Source organism: Phyllopteryx taeniolatus, chromosome 22, assembly GCF_024500385.1.
Source record: "Phyllopteryx taeniolatus isolate TA_2022b chromosome 22, UOR_Ptae_1.2, whole genome shotgun sequence".
NCBI lineage: Eukaryota > Metazoa > Chordata > Actinopteri > Syngnathiformes > Syngnathidae > Phyllopteryx > Phyllopteryx taeniolatus.
Window position 1 is genome coordinate 469,043 of NC_084523.1, and position 20,899 is coordinate 489,941.

Below are 20,899 nucleotides of genomic sequence, written 5' to 3' on the forward strand. Positions count from 1 at the left end.
TTTCTCTTTGTCAAGCCACGATTCTGATATTGCAATTATCTTAATTTTTTTTTAATGAGTGAAATTTTTATACAGGCTTCTACTATAAAAGTGTATGATACATAATGAAGTTTCCATTTTTGTTTAAATGTTTAGTATCAAAGGTAATTTCCATTATGCTGATTTACAAAAATCTATATTCTTGTATCTAACACATTTTTCTTCATGTTTATGGGTTTTCCAAAAGCCTCCTGTGTACAGAAGTGTATTATAGATAATTATTTCCCATTTTTGATCAAATATATAAGTGATTACTATCATACTGATTTTCCCCCCAAAATACATTCTTGTCGACTATTTACCACATTTATCTTTACGTTGTCTTTGTATTTTCTAAATACCACTGGTGCCAAAATACTTTAAGCAATGCACACGGTTTGTCTAAAGTTTTAGTGATGTCAATATCAAATAAGCGAATGATTGGTTGAAAAAGACTGTAAAGAAACTTTGCCTCTTGGTGGTAAACTGTAAAGTGTACATGTGATCCTTAATAAAATACACCTCTTCAAACAGGCAGAGTAACTCAATATGCTTGTATATCAAATCCATTTTCCGCATTGAAAATAATTCAAATGCTTTATATCCATTCAAAACCCTCTGAAAACAAAATGCCTGCAACACCAAGCAAACAATAGCCCAGGCAACAAGGCTTAAGTGGAAAAACTGCTTCCAAAAAAACTGGTACGTCAAAGTAGCGCTGTACTTGACTGACTTTGGCTGTTGGGCGGCCTCCAACCACTCCTCCCCTGGGACGGTCGGCTCCTCAAGAAGGTAGCCATTATTTACTAAATGAAAGTGCAATGAACATTATTCATAACTGTTCATTCTTAGGGAGACATTGAATGCAGCCGGGTCCGTGTACTTTGCGGCCATTCGTTTTTACTTCTGATGGAGGAAACAAAAGAAGTGACCCTATTTTAATTTTTTTTTAATGTGTAAACAAAAAAAAAATTGGAAAACGAGTTATCTTCTGTTTCTTGTTTGAAAACTGGAAAATGTGAAAATGAAATATATTATGTGTGTATTTGACGCAAGTCGGGAACTAAAACACGACCGTAATTCCTTTCCTCAAGCTTGTTTTGTGCAGCTTTGCCTTGACACGGAAGAGCTTCTTGGTCCGTGTACGGTCCGTGTCTCTTTTGGTATTTGGATATAACGTTTGGTAAATATGAATTTCAAAAACAATTATTTACAGTTGCATGATGTAATGACAACATATTGTACATTAAAACCCCAGGACCGCTACAGTCTGATAAATGTTCACAGCAACAGCGCCTCCTCCCAAGCCTGGCACACTTACTGTATGCAGCCAGCCTGATCCAAATAAAGGTGAGTTAGTTTTTAAAATGGCTTTGCTATGTTTTTGCCCACTTAAGTTATTTTTTTATTGCCAGAATGCTGTGTGGAACACATAGTGATTCTATCAGTAAATATGACCTCGCAGAGCTTCATGGACACTAAATGTCATCCTGCCCAAGACTAGCTGGTATGCATTATTGCATATACTAATGAAGCCATCCACAAGGTACCTGGGAAAATATTTTTACATTGCATTTTTCTTTAAAAATGTATTTTGGGGCGGCACGGTGGACGACTGGTGTGTACATCTGCCTCACAGTTCTGAGGAGTTCGGGTTCAAATCCCGGCCTCGCTTGTCTGGAGTTTGCATGTTCTGATTATGTAACCTGTAAACTGTACAGCACTGCGCTTGTACTGCTGTCATATTGCACAGTGTTATCATTTTGTCTTCTCACACATGAAGTTGAAATGTCATTGCCATTACCTTTAACTCCTCTCTTTTGTGATAGGGTTTTCCGGGACAGCCGTATGGTGTCGATCGTGGCATTTTTATACTGATGGTAGGTCGGTTTATTAGTCTTTATTTTTCCTCTCTGTATTTTAACAATCTGATTTTTCTTTTTCAGTATGCCCTTTACCAACTCCTGAATGCCCCTGATGACTTCACCATTGTTAAGTTAGCCTGAATGTAGTTGTAATATGCCATTATTGAGGAAATGGTGGTGTATACTACTTGGTACTGTACAACTGTATAATTTGTTTGAATTGGTTCATCTCTTAAACATGTGTATGTGTTCACTGTGATGGGTTAAATGCAGAGAACAAATTTCGTGTGCATGCATGCATGTTCATGACAATAAAAGATGATTCTTATTCTTCTTCTTCTTCTCTTATTTGAGCTACAGAAAATTAAGTCACTCACTGGACTGAGGCGGGGGGCCCATCTGATATAGCCAATTGTCCGCTACATTGAAGCACTTTCTTTTTAGGCCAAATGCACCCATATTACAGTACAAAATTATTATTTTTTTAGTTGTTTTTTTTCGGGGTCTAAAACACCCAGTACAGTATTGGAAATAAATAAAACAAAAAAAAGCTTGAAAATTTCACATTTCATTCAAACTTACTATGCCAGTGTGCTTGGTGAGGTGACATTGCCGACGTCCGGTATGCATCAGAGGAGACTCGCTTTCATGAGCTGCAAGGAATTAGTGTACTTCTTAGTTCCAAATTGTTGCCAAAGGCAAACAGCTTGACAAAAAACTGACTTTGCCAAAAATAGCATGTTCCAGACCAGTGTTTTTTTATTCCACTTTGTTAACACTGCCACCATGAGGTCTCTTTTCTCTCTCTCTTTTATTGAGGTTCCACTGTACCCCAAAAAAAAAATCATAGTATCCATTAAACGTTTTGGTCTATATTACACAGAGTTCAGTATAAACACAGAATATAGGTTTTGTAATAACCATGGGGAATAAAGATGGCGCAACAAGGCAAAGTAGCACAAAGAACAGACTATCTAAATATAACTGATTGGTTAAGGCTCACCTTTCATATTCAGTCATTTAATTAACACTCATGCATACATGGGAAGCAGTGGCTCAGTCCAGTGTCAGCGTTAATATTGGAAACATTGTAAGATAAACAGTGCAATGTAAAACGTATCTAGCAGACAGTTGGTCGATTTAATACATTATGGTTTTTATATGCTGTGGTTTTTAATAATTTCTGGAACAAGCCAATATAGCTCAAAGTCGCCAAATGTTAAAATTGAATGAATTTGACATATTACAGATTAAGATAGTTTACCAGCCTGTTAATAGAACGGTCAAACTGATGTACATGCGTTCTAAACATGATCACGTCTCCTGTTAAACTCCCTGTTACAGAATAAACTAATAGAGATAAGGTTATGTTGCCTAATGGTTAGAAAAGAAAGAAAAAAGTACCATTAATCAGCATTTTGATCCATGACTCAAATCCGTGATACGATCTGAACCGTGAGTTTTTGATCCGCTGCACCCTTAATGAAAACATACAGTATTTTATACCCTATGCGTTCCAAAAGTGCTGAGTTTTGATTTTGACTTTGGGGATCTGCACAATAAATGTTCTCAAAATTACATTCTTACTGTACAAAGTTTGTTTTTAAATCAATTTAGCCTTGCTAAAGGACCATACGACCTGGTATTTATTGTAATGTGTCATTCTGTAAATAAAACTCACAACATTATTGTATATTTAGCAATTTAATGGTCCCAAAAAAACAAACAGCTATCAATATTATGTCACTCAAAACGACTCAAAGAAAGCAGATTTATTCATATAGCGCAGTTCCTACACAAGGTAACTCAATGTGCTTTACATGATTAAAAACATTTTTTAAAAAAAAGAGAGAAAAAAAAATGAAAGACAGCTTAAAAACATTTAAAAACAAATATAATTGTATATAAGAAATGTACAGTGCAAGAAAGATTATTTCAAAATTGAAATTCTCTAACGCTGGCGGCGCTAATCGGGAGTCTCGTCCGTACGCAACAAGAGGACCATGGCTGTCAGCGGGGCTGTGTCTGGGGCCACAAGCTCCGCAGCTCGCGAAAGTTTTTAATCCCGATTTAAAAACATTTACACCTGATGCTGACATTTCTGTTGGGAAATTATTGCATTTGTGTGCAGCATAGCAGCTAAATGTTGCTGCACCATGTTTGCTTTGCACTTTGTGCTCCAGTATTTGATCTGTGTCTGTAGCTCCTACTGGGTTTATATGCCATTAGAATTTCTTTCATGTATTCAGGACCTAAACCATTTTGTGATTTATAGACCAATAGCAGAACTTTAAAATCTATTCTACAGCTGACTGGGAGCTAGCGCAGATACTTTAGAATTGGAATAATATGTTCTGACCTCTTTGTTCTGGTCAGAACCCGCTCTGCAGCATTTTGAATGAGCTGCAGCTGTTTAATGCTATTTTGGGGGAGTCCAGTCAGAAGACTATTGCAATGGTCAAGTCTACTTCAGATAAAAGCATGGATGAGCTTCTGCTGGTCTGCTTGGCACATGCAAGCCTTCACTCTGGATATGTTCGTCAGCTGATAAGAGGCTGTTTTTTTTTTTTTTCGTAATTGATTTGACTACTGAAAGTCAGCTCGGAATCTATCAGCACACCAAGGTTTTGGACTTGGTCTTTGGTTTTTAGAGAGAGTGACCCCAAGTATTTACTAACTGCAAACAGCAAAAAAAGGAAATATAAAAATATAAAGAAAATAGTAGTTTTTCTGGTGGCGTATGTTTGTTTTGGCTGAGATGCAAATGTTCCTGACAAAATGTCCAGAATGTTCCTGAGAGGTGATGATAAAGGTTAGCATCTATGCATGAGGAGGAAGAGGGTGAGGTCGTCTTACCCAAAAAGAGGAGCGTGGCAATGAGGGAATTGGAAGATTGTTGTTGGTGTGTTTTCAAAATTAATGAATTTGAAACAGTGAATGAACAATACTGCCTGTGCTCAGATTTAAGACCACATTTTTTTTTTTTTTTTTCTTTTCCAAATTATGTTCTCTCCCCAGAATCCAATGACATGGACGAGGAGGAGAGCAGAATCGGTAAATGATTGTGGTTGACACATTACATAATTGTGATAATGCATAATGCACACATAATGCTGTCTTGTACAGTATGTTTTAAACTTGCATGTGTTGTTCAAATTGTATAGGTGCAACGTGATTCCTTTTTACGAAGCCGCCAAGCCGATAAGAGCTGAAGAAACAACTCATCTGGACCCACGATTAATTCAACTTGTAAGTAATGATAACCACCAAGTAACTAAAATATTTAGAAATGAACAAAATACCATACACCACATTTAAACATAGTAATAAACAAATTCATGTGCGTAAAAAAAAAAAAAAAAAAAAAGATTCCACCCTTGGAATTTCTTGAAAGCTTTGTGGAGCTTGGGGAAAGGCCAAAGGACAGGAAAATATTGTTTGGTGAATATTTCTCACGTCATGGTAATTTAAATACAGTGCAATACAGATAAGCTAGCATTTGTCTTGCACCATTTTCAGGTGCTGTGCTCCAAACCTGTAAGAAGGGAACAGGAAACTGTTCGCAAACATGCTGGAACACATGAAACAAGCCGCATTGAGAGGAGGAAGTACTAAGACTTAAATTTGACTGTATGTTGTCATTGAAAAATGTGTCCTGGTAAGTCTTTTACTTTCTATTGCAGGCCTGTTGGCTTCTTTAACTTTTGGGAAATAAATGTTTAATACAAATCATGTCACCGAGTGTCTAATGTATAGCCAATTGTAGTTATATTATAGTAATATTTCTAAATAATTCCAAATAAAATAAATCATTTCTTAACTGTCATTAATATATACAAAATGAATTTAAATGTTGAACAAATTAGTGTTATGAAATTATGTCTTGTTAAAATGTTCAATACAGCATTCAAAATATATTTTAATAATTGTCTTGTACTGTGAGAGCGTACAATACTGTACCATTTATATTTGGTATATTAGAATGTTATTTGTTCTTATTTACATGTTTCGAAGGCCATAATGTAATCACAGTCATATGCTTCAACATAATGTACATGTAATGTAGATGTTGAAGCACATGATTGCGATGTAAATGAGAACACTAATACACCAAAAACAATGATACATGCACTATTTGCATACTCTCACAGTTCCAGACAATTATTCAAATGTATTTTAAATGCTGTGTTAAACATTTTCATACATAACTGATCATTTCACAAGACTGACGTAATTTGGTCAACATTTTACATTTTGGCCAACACACTAACAGCGTCTTCCCTCTTGCCATCAACTTACAAGTTTATTGTAACATGTTGCCAATTCTGCACATCGCCGTTTGGGCAATTCTACATTATTTGTACACTCAATGTTATATCAACGTTGCACTATTTGCATACTGTTGTTGATTACTACTGGCCACTTGTGTGTTTGAGAACTCTGCACCATTTGCACAATCGTCACTGTACCAGATCATGGGACTATTAGTCCACTTTAAATTGCTTGAGGACTGTGCATCATTTCCACAACTGCCACTAAATCAGCATCACCACACTAGTGGTACACTTTGCTTGCTCAATGACTCTCCATACTTGCGTTTTTTGTATGTCTTAAATGTATATTTGTCCCAGTGGCGGTTTTGTTTTGACACGAGAGTGGCTCCGACCAACGCAGACAAATTCATTGTTTCTTTTAACATACTTGGCCAACAAAGCCGATTCTGATTTAAATTTGGTCCATATAAGACGTCGAGAAGACGTCCACACCGACAGGTTTTTAATTATATTTCAACTTCATATGGACGTCCTGCAGACGTGGAAACGGGACGTCGTTAAAAACTTTAATTCTGCACCCGCCAGCGACATCTTTTCGATGGCAGCTCATTACATAAAAAGGACATCATTTCTACGTCGGGTTGCTCAGTGGGCCATGGCTTCATCCTTAGTTGTTTTTTGTTATTCCGTGAATGAATGCTAATCGAATAAACCTAACTTAACATTCACATTTAAAGTTTCTTGATCACTGTGATTCTCACCAACACACTTGTGTGTCTTAGCCCCATCCTTACGAGAGAATCTTTGACCACAAACGGCACAGGCAAAAGGTTTATCACCAGTGTGGGTTTTTGTGTGTCTTTTTAAGTTCTCCTTCTGGCTGAATCTTTGACCACAGACGCCGCAGGCAAAAGGTTTATCAGCACTGTGGGTTCTCGTGTGTCTTTTCAAGTTTCCCTTTAAATTGAATCTTTGACCACAGACTGAGCAGACAAACTGTTTATCACCAGTGTGGGTTCTTGTGTGTATTTTTAAATCTCCTTTCCGAGTGAATCTTTCATCACAATCTGAGCAGGCAAAAAGTTTCTCTCTAGTGTGCAATCTTGTGTGTATTTTTAAGCTTCCCTTTATGGAGAATTTTTGACCACAAACTGAGCAGGCAAAAGGTTTATCACCAGTGTGGGTTCTTGTGTGTGTTTTTAAGTGACCCTTCTGAGTGAATCGTTGACCACAATCTGAGCAGGCAAACGGCTTCTCTCCTGTGTGCAATCTTGTGTGTATTTTTAAGCTTCCCTTTATGGAGAATCTTTGACCACAAACTGAGCAGGCAAAAGGTTTATCACCAGTGTGGGTTCTCATGTGTCTTTGGAAGTTTCCATTCTGAGTGAATCTTTGACCACAATCCGAACAGCAAAATGGCTTCTCGCCAGTGTGCAATCTTGTGTGTGTTTTTAAGTGTCCCTTATCAGAGAATCTTTGACCACAAACTGAGCAGGAAAAAGGTTTATCTCCAGTGTGTCTTCTCATGTGTAATTTTAAGTGTGCCTTCTGAAAGAATCTTCGACCACAAACTGAGCAGGCAAAAGGCTTATCGCCAGTGTGAGTTCTTGTGTGTAATTTCATGCTTCTCTTTTCAAAGAATCTTCTCCCACAAACGGGGCAGGCAAAAGGTTTCTCCCCCGTGTGTGTTCTTGTGTGTATTTTTAAGCTCCCCTTTTCAGAGAATCTTTGACCACAAACGGAGCAGGCAAAAGGTTTCTCACCAGTGTGGGTTCTCATGTGTCTTTTCAAGTTTCCCTTGTGAGTGAATCTTTGACCACAATACGAGCAAGAAAAAGGGTTTTCTCCAGTGTGTATCCTCATGTGTTTTTTCAAACTACTGTTAATAGCAAACGTTTTTCCACAGAGAGAACATTTCCATTGTTTGTTGTAAGTGTGAAATGGCACAGCACCTTCAGACTGTTTTTCATAATCATCGTCATCACCAACAGTGTGAGGAGACTGTGACGTCACATCATTATCTGATAGTGGAGCTAAGTGTCCGTCTGCTGGTGATCCTCCACAGTGGTCTCCATCACCTTCTGTTGAAATGTGATAACTTGAGCTGCTGGTTGGAGGCTCCGCCCCTCTGTTCTCCTCACTTTGAACTTCATCTTTACTCTTCAAAGGGACAACAGTCGATGGAAACTTGATATCCGCCTCCTCTTCCGGTTTGATGTAGGGAGGCTCTGCTTCCTCTTCCTTGATGTGAAGGCACTCATCCTCCTCCTTTTTAATGGAGATGGGCTCCAATTCCTCTTTGATGTGGGAGACCTCTTTATCCTCCAATTCCTCTTTAACGTGAGGGGGCTCTGGCTCCTGCTGCTCAGGATGAAGAGCTTCATTGGTGTCTGCAAGACACAAGAAACACACATGGTTTTGCAAATCAATTCTCATGTTGTGACTTTGTTGTGTATTATGGTTTACATCTAACATTATTAGGAGAGCCCGATGAGTTAATTTACAGGAAACAATATGCATACACAGGTCAACAACAATAAAATCTGAAAAAGAGCAAAGTGCATAAAAACATAGGTAACAAGTAGATGAAAGTAAACAATAATTGTAAAGCTACCTTGCCGTCTAATTTCAATGGAGTCAGTGATCCAGATAATGCTGAATTGTGGAGACAGCACTACTTTGAGCTATCTAATTGTATCACAGGTGACACCTTTGTGTCTGAAGATGTTGATTCCACTGAAAAGTGAATGGTTGGGTCAGATAAGTTCAGTTCCCGGTGCGCGTGAAGGAGGATGCTAAAGGCACGCCCCCAGTAGGTATATAGCGCCGGTATGTGCATTGTGCAAAACAACATCAGTTTGGCTAAGGACCCCTGAAAATGACTGCCGTCAAGCCAGCCTCCACTCGTAAAGTAGCAATCAAGCCAGCCGCCCCTAATTTTGTTCATACTAGCCATTACGGTAATAAGTCGACAACTCGCGACGAAAGCCACCTTCAAAATAAAAGCGTTCCAATAATACGGACGTCAATGCTCTTCGGTTAAGGAATAGGCTTTCGACCTATTACCGTAATGCCTAGCATGAACAAAATTAGGGGCAGCTGGCTTGATTGCTACTTTACGAGTGGAGGCTGGCTTGACCGCAGTCGAAAACGGCACCTACGAAGAGACACGCTTACGAAGCACAGTTTAAACTGCAAGCTATCAGTTATGCGGAGGAATAGGATTTTAGCATTTTGATACGCTTACCAGCTTTTACAAGTAAAATGGGCTATCTCTGTTTCAGCTCATTTTAAGGTGAGTAATGTCATAAATTAGGCCGGGATTCTCTCCCCTTTTTTGTTCAATGTGTACATGGATGACTTGCCTAATCGACTAAATGGCTATCGACAAACCTTTTTAATCAGTCTCATGATCTGTAGGTTGCTACACTCAACGACATTTTGAGTCCTAGGTTACAGAGGTTTACTTGAATTCAGAACACACACAAAATACGACCACGAGTGGAATTTTATGGTACTTTTAATAAAACACAACTACAACTACAACAAGAACATAACACTAAGGGTAAACGAAAGAAAGAAAATAAGGCGCACGAAAATGGAAAAGAGGACATCGTGTGTGGTCGCTGGGCTAAACTAAATGAGCGTGTGAGCGTTTAATGCGTTGAGTCAGAGCGAGAGAAGGCAAAGTTGGGATTTCATATGAAGCTAGTAATTTCCCCACAATTATTACGCACTGATGTTTTACATCATAGTAAGAATTGCAGTGTCGACTCACGAACGCAGATCAGCTGGTCTTTGGGGTGGTCTTCATCCGGACTTCAGGGTGAAACGAAGAAGGTTCGGTTGAAAAAAAAAAAAAAACAGATTCACAAAAAGAAATAGGAATGGAAAGTTGTTGTCCCGTTTGGGATGCGCTCCTAACTTCCCTGCCGATTGACCTGGTGACGGGCCAAGCTCTGGCGCTCAGAGGCGTGCGGGATCCGTCCGGGATGCCAGCAGCTGCTTCGTTGAGGCCCCGCCGACCGGCCGTGGCTAGGGAAAGCGATCAGAGCCGCGTGGTCGACTTCTTCGATCGAAAACGCCGCCAACTTAGTTGTGGCGGGCGTTCGCGCACGTGGTGGCACCCGGAGGTGACAGAGGACAAAAAGGGAGCAAAAGAAGGGGGAGCTGCCAGCACAGAAGGAAAAAACAGCCTCAACTCAACTCTACTCCAGTTCTCCTCAACTGAGAAAGGTGTGAGTTTAGAGTTAAATACCCCAGGCGCGGGGCGTAGGTAGAGGGAGTGCCGACTTGGAGAAGACCGCGCCCACCAGCCTGAATCTTGTCCACAAATTTGAGTAAATAGGTTTTAAAATAATAATCTCAAACACTCCCAACTTTGTACTCTCACGCATAGATTCATTGTTTAAACTTTGGTCATGGCAGATGGATTGTTTATTGTTCAATACAACATTTCGTACTGTTTGATTTCAAATCACGAACAGCTTTCAAAATCATGCAGAGGACCTGTCAAAGTGGGAATGGGGACACAGACACCAAGTCATACATTTGGAATATTTCTACAGTTTGCAAGGTATAAAAACGGGCATTTTATGTTCTGTTAACAAACATCCACAAGTTCGCACTGATGTTTTACATCAGTTCTGCTTGCAGTTCCTCTCAACGCCAGTGAGTCCACAAAAATGGAATGCGATGACACTTTGCCCCCACTAGCTCTGCGTCCTCTTAGGCACGTAGCTCAAGGGGGCATGTCGTATCTATGGGTGGGACTCCTCTTTAGAATGTACCTTTTTCATCAGGGTCTGGTATTATTTTCTGGCTGAAGGCCGGACGAGTGGCTACTTCATACCGAGGCTCGATCACCTTTAGCATGCGTTTCAAACCAACCAGTATTTTCAACAACTGAATACGGTCTTAGCTCTGCTTTAATAAAAAAAAAAGAAGAAAAATAAACAATTTTAAAAATCACATGGCTTTGCCCCAATCTGAATTTCTAGAGGGCTGCTTGACCGACGAAGTCAGCTGCACTGTGTGTGTGTTTTTTATTTTATTTTTTTTCTTGTAGCAAGTGAACGTTACACTGGCGTGGTGTCGTTTCAGGTGCGTTAGCATGTTTGACGTGTAGCTGGAAACTTACCCGATCTCAGCTAAACAGTGTCGGCACACGACTTTCGTTTTCTTCACTTTTCTTTCTCAGTTGCAGTATTTAACCAGGAAGCTGAAATGGTCCCAAACAGGAGACTTAAGTGGGGTTTGCAAGGTATGACAAAAGCGCACAGAGGACCACCCGTGCTTCTTCCGCAGGAGAGTTGCAGCAGCCACAATGTTGATACAACTGTCATGGGCTATGGCACTGATTTTGCTTGAAGTTTCAAACCTGACTACCACCTGCTCCAACCACTCTGCGACGTCAGATGCAGCCCGGCTTTCCTGCAGTGGCACGGTGGTGATGTAATGGCACGTAATTCCAAAGTAGGCTTTAGCGGCAACACTTGTTCATGCATCCGTGGTGAAAGCAAGTTTACCGTTGCTGTTTTTGCATTCTTCACTTCCTTCAATGCTTCCTCATATTTTCTCTCCATGAGCTTTGTGAAAGAGTGTCGCCAGAATTCAAGATATGGATCATTGCGTAGTCAAGCAGTCATCTGCAACCATCGATAGAGGCCTGATGTGAGCGACGAGCACGCGATCGGTAATGACTGCAGCTTGCCGTAGTATATATGCTGTATTTCCCATCACAAAAGCTTTGTTGTTTTTTTTTCCTGTAATAAAAATAGATGGAATAAATACTTTATCCAACTTAACACATGCAGCAAGTTTTAGTGACGAGTTACTTATATGAACGGAAGTATCCCAAATGTTTAAAAGTGAGAAGAATAACTGCATCTACTCAACTGTGTAACTAAGTCATTGGAAGTGTAATTGTGCATTGTTCAGTGAATACATATACATCCCCAATTTCAATGAAGACGTTGTGTTAAACATAAATAAAAACAGAATACAATGATTTGCAAATCATGTTCAGCCTATATTTAATTGAATACACTACAAAGACAAGATATTTAATGTTCAAACTGATAAACTTGATTGTTTTTAGCAAATAATCATTAATTTAGAATTTTATGGCTGCAACACGTTCCCAAAAAAGCTGGGACAGGTGGCAAAAAAGACTGAGAAAGTTGAGGAATGCTCATCAAACACCTGTTTGGAACATCCCACAGGTGAACAGGCTAATTGGGAACAGGTGGGTGCCATGATTGGGTAGAAAAGGAGCTTCCCCGAATTGCTCAGTCATTCACAAGCAAAGGCGAGGTTCACCTCTTTGTGACCAAGTGCGTAAGAAAATAGTCGAACAGTTTAAGGACAATGTTCCTCAATGTACAATTGCAAGGAATTGAGGGATTTCATCATCTACGGTCCAAAATATCATCAAAAGGTTCAGAGAATCTGGAGAAATCACTGCGTGTAAGCGGCAAGGCCGAAAACCAACATTGAATCCCCGTGTCGTTCGATCCCTCAGGCGGCACAAAAAACGACATCAATGTGTAAAGGATATCACCACATGGGTTCAAGAACACCTCAGAAAACCATCCATCCATCCATCCATTTTCTGAGCCGCTTCTCCTCACTAGGGTCGCGGGCGTGCTGGAGCCTATCCCAGCTGTCATCGGGCAGGAGGCGGGGTACACCCTGAACTGGTTGCCAGCCAATCGCAGGGCACATAGAAACTAACAACCATTCGCACTCACAGTCATGCCTACGGGCAATTTAGAGTCTCCAATTAATGCATGTTTTTGGGATGTGGGAGGAAACCGGAGTGCCCGGAGAAAACCCACGCAGGGACGGGGAGAACATGCAAACTCCACACAGGCGGGGACGGGGATTGAACCCCGCACCTCAGAACTGTGAGGCTGACGCTCTAACCAGTCGGCCACCGTGCCGCTCCTCAGAAAACCAATGTCAGTAAACACAGTTCGGCGCTACATCCCTAAGTGCAACTTGAAACTCTACTATGCAAAGCAAAAGCCATTTATCAACAATACCCAGAAACACCGCTGGCTTCTCTGGGCCCGAGCTCATCTAAGATGGGCTGATGCAAAGTGGAAAAGTGTTCTGTGGCCCGTCGAGTCCACATTTCAAATTGTTTTAGGAAATTGTGGACGTTGTGTCCTCTGGGCCAAAAGAACCGTCCGGACTGTTATGGACGCAAAGTTCAAAAGCCACCATCTCTGATGGTATGGGGCTGTGTTAGTGCCAATGGCATGGGTAACTTACACATCTGTGAAGGCACCATGCTGAAAGGTACATACAGGTTTTGGAGAAACATATGCTGCCATCCAAGCAACGTCTTTTTCATGGACACCCCAGCTTATTTCAGCAAGACAATGCCAAACCACATTCTGCACGTGTTACAACAGTGTGGCTTTGTAGTAAAAGAGTGCAACACTGGCCTGCCTGCCAGACAAAAATGTACAATTACACACATTTGACTAGATTTTATGTTTTTTTCCATCCTTGTCTAAACAACATCGGTCCTGCCTCACTCATACAGTTTGAGGTCTTCAACTCTGGCCTTATTTCAGAACAGTAACACCTGAATCTTCTTCATTATATTACTACTATCATTGCAGTAAGTATGCGTTCAAATCTAGAACAATCTTCCAGAAGATGTGAGTAAGCCCTCAATTCTCTTCTTTCTTCTTCTTTTCCTTTCGGCTTGTCCCGTTAGGGGTCGCCACAGCGCGTCATCCTTTTCCATGAGAGCCTATCTCCTGCATCCTCCTCTCGAACACCAACTGCCATCATGTCTTCCCTCACGACATCCATCAACCTTCTCTTTGGTCTTCCTCTAGCTCTCTTGCCTGGCAGCTCCATCCTCATCATCCTTCTACCAATATACTCACTCTCTCTCCTCTGGACGTGTCCAAACCATTGAAGTCTGCTCTCTCTAACTTTGTCTCCAAAACATCGAACCTTGGCTGTCCCTCTGATGAGCTCATTTCTAATTTTATCCAACCTGGTCACTCCGAGAGCGAACCTCAACATCTTCATTTCCGCCACCTCCACCTCTGCTTCCTGTTGTCTCTTCAGTGCCACTGTCTCTAATCCGTACATCATGGCTGGCCTCACCACTGTTTTATAAACTTTGCCCTTCATCCTAGCAGAGACTCTTCTGTCACATAACACACCTGACACCTTCCTCCACCCGTTCCAACCTGCTTGGACCCGTTTCTTCACTTCCTGACCACACTCACCATTGCTCTGGACGGTTGACCCCAAGTATTTAAAGTCCTCTACCCTTGCCATCTCTTCTCCCTGTAGCCTCATTCTTCCCCCACCACCCCTCTCATTCATGCACATATATTCTGTTTTACTTCGGCTAATCTTCATTCCTCTGCTTTCCAGTGCATGCCTCCATCTTTCTAACTGTTCCTCCAGCTGCTCCCTGCTTTCACTGCAGATCACAATGTCATCTGCAAACATCATGGTCCACGGGGATTCCAGTCTAACCTCATCTGTCAGCCTATCCATCACCACTGCAAAAAGGAAGGGGCTCAGGGCTGATCCCTGATGCAGTCCCACGTCCACCTTAAATTCTTCTGTCACACCGACAGCACACCTCACCGCTGTTCTGCTGCCCTCGTACATGTCCTGTATTATTCTAACATACTTCTCTGCCACTCCAGACTTCCGCATGCAGTACCACAGTTCCTCTCTGGCTTTCTCTAGATCTACAAAGACACAATGTAGCTCCTTCTGACCTTCTCTCTACTTTTCCATCAACATCCTCAAGGCAAATAATGCATCTGTGGTACTTTTTCTAGGCATGAAACCATACTGTTGCTCGCAAATACTCACTTCTGTCCTGAGTCTAGCCTCCACTACTCTTTCCCATAACTTCATTGTGTGGCTCATCAACTTTGTTCCTCTATAGTTGCCACAGCTCTGCACATCACCTTTGTTCTTAAAAATGGGCACCAGTACACTTTTCCTCCATTCCTCAGGCATCTTCTCACGCACTAGAATTCTATTGAACAAGCTGGTCAAAAACTCCACAGCCACCTCTCCTAGATGCTTCCATACCTCCACAGGAATGTCATCAGGACCAACTGCCTTTCCATTTTTCATTCTCTTTAATGCCTTTCTAACTTCCCCTTACTAATCATTGCCACTTCCTGGTCCACCACACTTGCCTCTTCTACTCTCCCTTCTCTATCATTTTCCTCATTCATCAACTCCTCGAAGTATTCTTTCCATCTACCTAGCACACTGCTGGCACCAGTCAACATATTTCCATCTCTATCCTTAATCACCCTAACCTGCTGGACATCCTTCCCATCTCTATCCCTCTGTCTGGCCAGCCTGTATAGATCCTTTTCTCCTTCTTTAGTGTCCAACCTGCCATACATGTCATCATATGCCTCTTGTTTTGCCTTTGCCACCTCTACCTTTGCCCTGTGTCGCATCTCAATGTATTCCTTTCGCCTCTCCTCGGTCCTCTCAGTGTCCCACTTCTTCTTAGCTAACCGTTTTCCTTGTATGATTTCCTGTACTGTGAGGTTCCACCACCAAGTCTCCTTCTCTCCTTTCCTGCCAGAAGATACACCAAGTACTCTCCTGCCTGCTTCTCTGATCACCTTGGCTGCAGTGGTCCAGTCTTCTGGAAGCTCTTCCCGTCCACCGAGAGCCTGTATCACCTCTTCCCGAAAAGCTGCACAACACTCGTCCTGTCTCAGCTTCCACCACATGGTTCTCTTCTCTGCCTTTGTCTTCCTAATTTTCCTCCCCACCACCAGAGTCATCTTACACACCACCATCCTATGCTGTCTAGCCACACTCTCCCCTACCACTACCTTACAGTTGGTAACCTCCTTCAGATTACATCGTCTGCACAAGATGTAATCCACCTGTGTGCTTCTACCTCCGCTCTTGTAGGTCACCCTATGTTCGTGCCTCTTCTGGAAAAAAGTGTTCACTACAGCCATTTGCATCCTTGTTGCAAAGTCTACCACCATCTGTCCCTCCAAGTTCCTTTACTGGATACCGTACTTACCCATCACTTCTTCATCACCCTTATTACCTTCACCAACATGTCCATTACAATCTGCACCAATTACGACTCTCTCTCTGTCTGGGATGCTCAGAACTACATCATCTAGCTCCTTCCAGAATTTCTCTTTCACCTCTAGGTCACATCCTACCTGTGGGGCATAGCCACTAATCACATTACACATAACACCCTCAATTTCAAATTTCAGCCTCATCACTCGATCTGATACTCTTTTCACCTCCAAGACATTCTTAGCCAACTCTTCTTTTAAAATAACCCCGACTCCATTTCTCTTCCCATCTACACCATGGTAAAATAATTTAAACCCTGCCCCTAAACTTCTAGCCTTACTGCCTTTCCACCTGGTCTCCTGGACACACAATATATCAACCTTTCTCCTAACCATCATGTCAACCAACTCCCGAGATTTTCCTGTCATAGTCCCAACATTCAAAGTCCCCACATTCAGTTCTAGGCTCTGTGTTTTCCTCTTCTCTTTCTCCCGAAGAACCCGCTTTCCACCTCTTCTTCTTCTTCTTCTTTGACTTCGACTTCGACCCACAGTAGCTGAATTTCCAACAGCGCCCTGCAGGTTGACGGCGCCGGTGGCGGACGTTGTTAACCCGGGCCACGACCGATCCGGTATGGAATTCTTTGGATGAACGCTCATATTTGTTTGGCAAGGTTTTAAGCCGGATGCCCTTCCTGACGCAACCCTCTGCATTTATCCGGGCTTGGGACCGGCCTACAGTTTGCACTGACTTGTGCCCCCCATAGGGCTGCATTGAGTAAGCCCTCAATTCTAATGATGTTCAAATCCAGGCTGAAAACAATTCTATTTTGCTGTCCATATGACAACTGAAATTTTATATTTATCTGTACTCCTCGCATTCCATTTAATTAATGATTATTTTTTATGTTTTATGGAATGTCTTATCTGCTTTCTTGTAATTTTATGCAGTTGTTAAAGCACTTTGAATTGAATTGTGTACGAATTCAAAAATAATGTAGTTCTACACCCTTCTCCATGTAATCATGGTGACACATTCGTTCTATGCGGAAGAAAGATAAATTAATTAATTGGGGCGGGGCGTGCAATTGTTGTCAAACTGAATACAGCTGCCATGAAAAGATAAACTACACTAAAAAGACACACGGTCTTTGAATTTGAGGTATCCGACATCGCCAATAAACGATATGTGACAAAGCACAGAATACGACAACAGAGTTAAACAGTTTATGAGCAAAATAAGACAAGTGCATTTAAAAAAATAAATTACAAAAATAAAAAAAAATAAAAAAATATCTCCTCTTCACTCTAGGTAGGCTGACTAACGACACCCTTGCACTTTAAAGAGCCAACACTATGTTAGTTTAATGAACTTTTCATGCTCGTCAAACTGGATTACAAGTATGCACCGTTACGTTTCCTCACTTTAAAACGGAACAAAAGCAGGATTTCCGTAGTGACTTACCCAGATGGGGAGCGCTCTTCCTCCTCCTCCTCGATGACTCCAATGTCTTCGTTTTAGTTGCTGAATCATGTCGCTTTGACAAAGTTTGCAAAGAACACACTGTTTGGCGAAATGCTCCCACACTTCTAAAGTCTTAGGTCGAGTTTTCCAAGTTTGTCATGTTTCAATCCACTCTAGAAATCTAGACGGCACACCTCCTCTTCTGTTTCCGCCCGCCCCTCTTCTGTGGTGTTACAGCAGTGTTCATCGCGTGACGTGGCGGGTTGCCAACATAATAATCATGCGATGCTACAAATCAATGATGAAATTTCTTGCCAACACTTTAAATTATCGATTTTATTGATGAATCATTGCAGCAATAATTATATGTAAAGTCACACACTACCCTTAAGTAAACAGTAATATTACAAATTTGAACGCATTTCCGAAACAAGTAAGAAAGAAGTGAACCAACCTGCTCTGCGCAGCACAATCCGAGGCTGCAGACTAAAAACAACGTCCAGTAGTTGACGTTGTGGCTCCTTCTCCTGTTTTGGGCCCCAAAGTTCCTCCTCGTACTCTGCTGTCCTCCTTGCACACATTTTCACACGACGATCACAACACTTTCCGCTCTAGAGTGGAGGTAGAAGCACGCAGGTGGATGACATCTTTTGCAGACGATGTAATCTGAAGGAAGTTACCGACTGTAAGGTAGTGGTAGGGGAGAGTGTGGCTAGACAGCATAGGATGGTGGTGTGTAAGATGACTCTGGTGGTGGGGAGGAAGATAAGGAAGACAAAGGCAGAGCAGAGAACCATATGGTCGAAGCTGAGACAGGACGACTGTTGTGCAGCTTTTCGGGAAGAGGTGAGACAGGCTCTCGGTGGACGGGAGGAGCTTCCAGAAGACTGGACCACTGAAGCCAAGGTGATCAGAGAGGCAGGCAGGAGAGTACTTGGTGTATCTTCTGGCAGGAAAGGAGAGAAGGAGACTTGGTGGTGGAACCTCACAGTACAGGAAATCATACAAGGAAAAAGGTTAGCTAAGAAGAAGTGGGACACTGAGAGGACCGAGGAGAGGCGAAAGGAATACATTGAGATGTGACATAGGGCAAAGGTAGAGGTGGCAAAGGCCAAACGAGGCATATGATGACATGTATGGCAGGTTGGACACTAAAGAAGGAGAAAAGGATCTATACAGGCTGGCCAGACAGAGGGATAGAGATGGGAAGGATGTGCAGCAGGTTAGGGTGATTAAGGATAGAGATGGAAATGTGTTGACTGGTGCCAGCAGTGTGCTAGCTAGATGGAAAGAATACTTCAAGGAGTTGATGAATGAGGAAAAGAGATAGCAAGGGTGGAGGACTGCATCAGGGATCAGCCCTGAGTCCCTTCCTTTTTGCAGTGGTGATGGATAGGCTGACAGATGAGGTTAGACTGGAATCCCCGTGGACCATGATGTTTGCAGATGACATTGTGATCTGCAGTGAAAGCAGGGAGCAGCTGGAGGAACAGTTAGAAAGATGGAGGCATGCACTGAAAAGAAGAGGAATGAAGATTAGCCGAAGTAAAACAGAATATATGTGCATGAATGAGAGGGGTGGTGGGGGAAGAATGAGGCTACAGGGAGAAGAGATGGCAAGGGTAGAGGACTTTAAATACTTGGGGTCAACCGTCCAGAGCAATGGTGAGTGTGGTCAGGAAGTGAAGAAACGGGTCCAAGCAGGTTGGAACGGGTGGAGGAAGGTGTCAGGTGTGTTATGTGACAGAAGAGTCTCTGCTAGGATGAAGGGCAAAGTTTATAAAACAGTGGTGAGGCCAGCCATGATGTACGGATTAGAGACAGTGGCACTGAAGAGACAACAGGAAGCAAAGGTGGAGGTGGCGGAAATGAAGATGTTAATGTTCGCTCTCGGAGTGACCAGGTTGGATAAAATTAGAAATGAGCTCATCAGAGGGACAGCCAAGGTTCGATGTTTTGGACACATCCAGAGGAGAAACAGTGAGTATATTGGTAGAAGGATGATGAGGATGGCAAGAGAGCTCGAGGAAGTCCAGAGAAGGTTGATGGATGTTGTGAGGGAAGACATGAGGGCAGTTGGTGTTCGAGAGGAGGATGCAGGAGATTATATGGCTTACATGGAAAAGGATGACGCTCTGTGGCGACCCCTAAAGGGACAAGCCGAAAGGAAAAGAAGAAGACATTCTACAACAGGATTCAGAAAATAAATTTTACGCGTTATTATCTCAGACAAACAAAGCACATAGAAACTAGCAGTTGGTGTTTTTTTTTCCCGCCTCCACATTTCCGTGTTAGTACTAAATATTCGGGTACACAATCCTTACTAGTAGGTGGCGTTAAAACGAACACTTTACCTCAGGCTTGATGTATGCTTCGAGAAGTGTTGATTCCGGACGCCTCCCTTTGTTAGCATGCTAAGCTAAGCTAGGCCGAAGAAGCGTCAACGTGCAGCGAGACGACTTCAACTGGACACGAAAATTGGACAAATGGCGTTTTCGTCTCGCAAAGTCGTGATGGATTTACTGTGACAAGTATTCAGCACGTTCGGAATAAATTCGGGATATTTTTAGCGCAGCACATGGGAGCGCTTGTGCTTACGGCTGAGTCGAGTGTTGTCCATAGATATGATGTCAAGATACGACAGCACGCGGGAGTAGCCCGGCTGACCGACGTGTTTGCTGGCGGCCATGTTGGGGAGGTCGTTGTTCTCATAGACTGCAATGCATGGACACTTAAATTAAGTCGTAATTTGCTCATTTCTCAACTGGTGTGCATGAGGGTTACTCTTTTGTCAACGCCAAAACGTATGCTATCAATACACAATATTTGGGGAGATAAAAAAAAAGCACAAATAAATGTACACGTGAATGGGACTCCCAGTTGCCTTGTCATAATTGTGCGGCGTTTTGGTTTTACGCCACCGTATGCAGCGCAATGCATTGGCATCCTTGGTCTTTTGTTATCTTGCCACTCACAACGTGGAATGCGCTGAGGACTTTGACCTCCATATCTTAGCGTTCCCGTCGGCACAGAGCTCCAAATGGGCGTGTCGTATCTACCTTTACGTAATCTGTGCGTGTCGTTATGCAAACGATCGTGGATTTGGCCGAGCTTCGTCTTTATCCCACCCGAATATTTTTCAACATCACTACTTTAAAGGACTAAAACATGATTTCAATCTTCTTGTCCGGATAAACTCGTCTTGGTGGTGCA

The 20,899-nt window shown here is 42.1% G+C and overlaps 1 protein-coding gene across 10 annotated transcripts; it reads right to left on the reverse strand.

The window, feature by feature from the left end:
* Positions 1 to 3,640: 3,640 nt before the first annotated feature.
* LOC133472142 (gastrula zinc finger protein XlCGF57.1-like) lies at positions 3,641 to 20,568 on the reverse strand. 10 transcript variants are annotated; one of them, XR_009786617.1, is made up of 5 exons: positions 20,041 to 20,568; positions 17,687 to 18,632; positions 11,298 to 11,922; positions 10,416 to 10,480; positions 9,317 to 10,327 (listed from the first exon to the last, which is right to left on the reverse strand). XR_009786617.1 is itself a non-coding variant. In XM_061762559.1 (4 exons), the coding sequence occupies exons 3-4, from the start codon at positions 18,265 to 18,267 to the stop codon at positions 6,857 to 6,859; spliced, it is 1,818 nt and encodes a 605-aa protein (XP_061618543.1). In that variant the 5' UTR covers positions 18,268 to 18,352; positions 18,481 to 18,632; positions 20,041 to 20,374; the 3' UTR covers positions 3,641 to 6,856. The 10 variants fall into 10 exon arrangements, 4 of the variants coding, with proteins under 4 accessions (XP_061618543.1, XP_061618542.1, XP_061618544.1 ...); XM_061762559.1 differs by lacking the exons at positions 9,317 to 10,327; positions 10,416 to 10,480; positions 11,298 to 11,922 and adding an exon at positions 3,641 to 8,547 and having other exon boundaries at positions 18,141 to 18,352; positions 18,481 to 18,632; positions 20,041 to 20,374; XM_061762558.1 differs by lacking the exons at positions 9,317 to 10,327; positions 10,416 to 10,480; positions 11,298 to 11,922 and adding exons at positions 3,641 to 8,547; positions 19,804 to 19,833 and having other exon boundaries at positions 18,141 to 18,632; positions 20,041 to 20,374.
* Between the last annotated feature and the right edge of the window lie 331 nt (positions 20,569 to 20,899).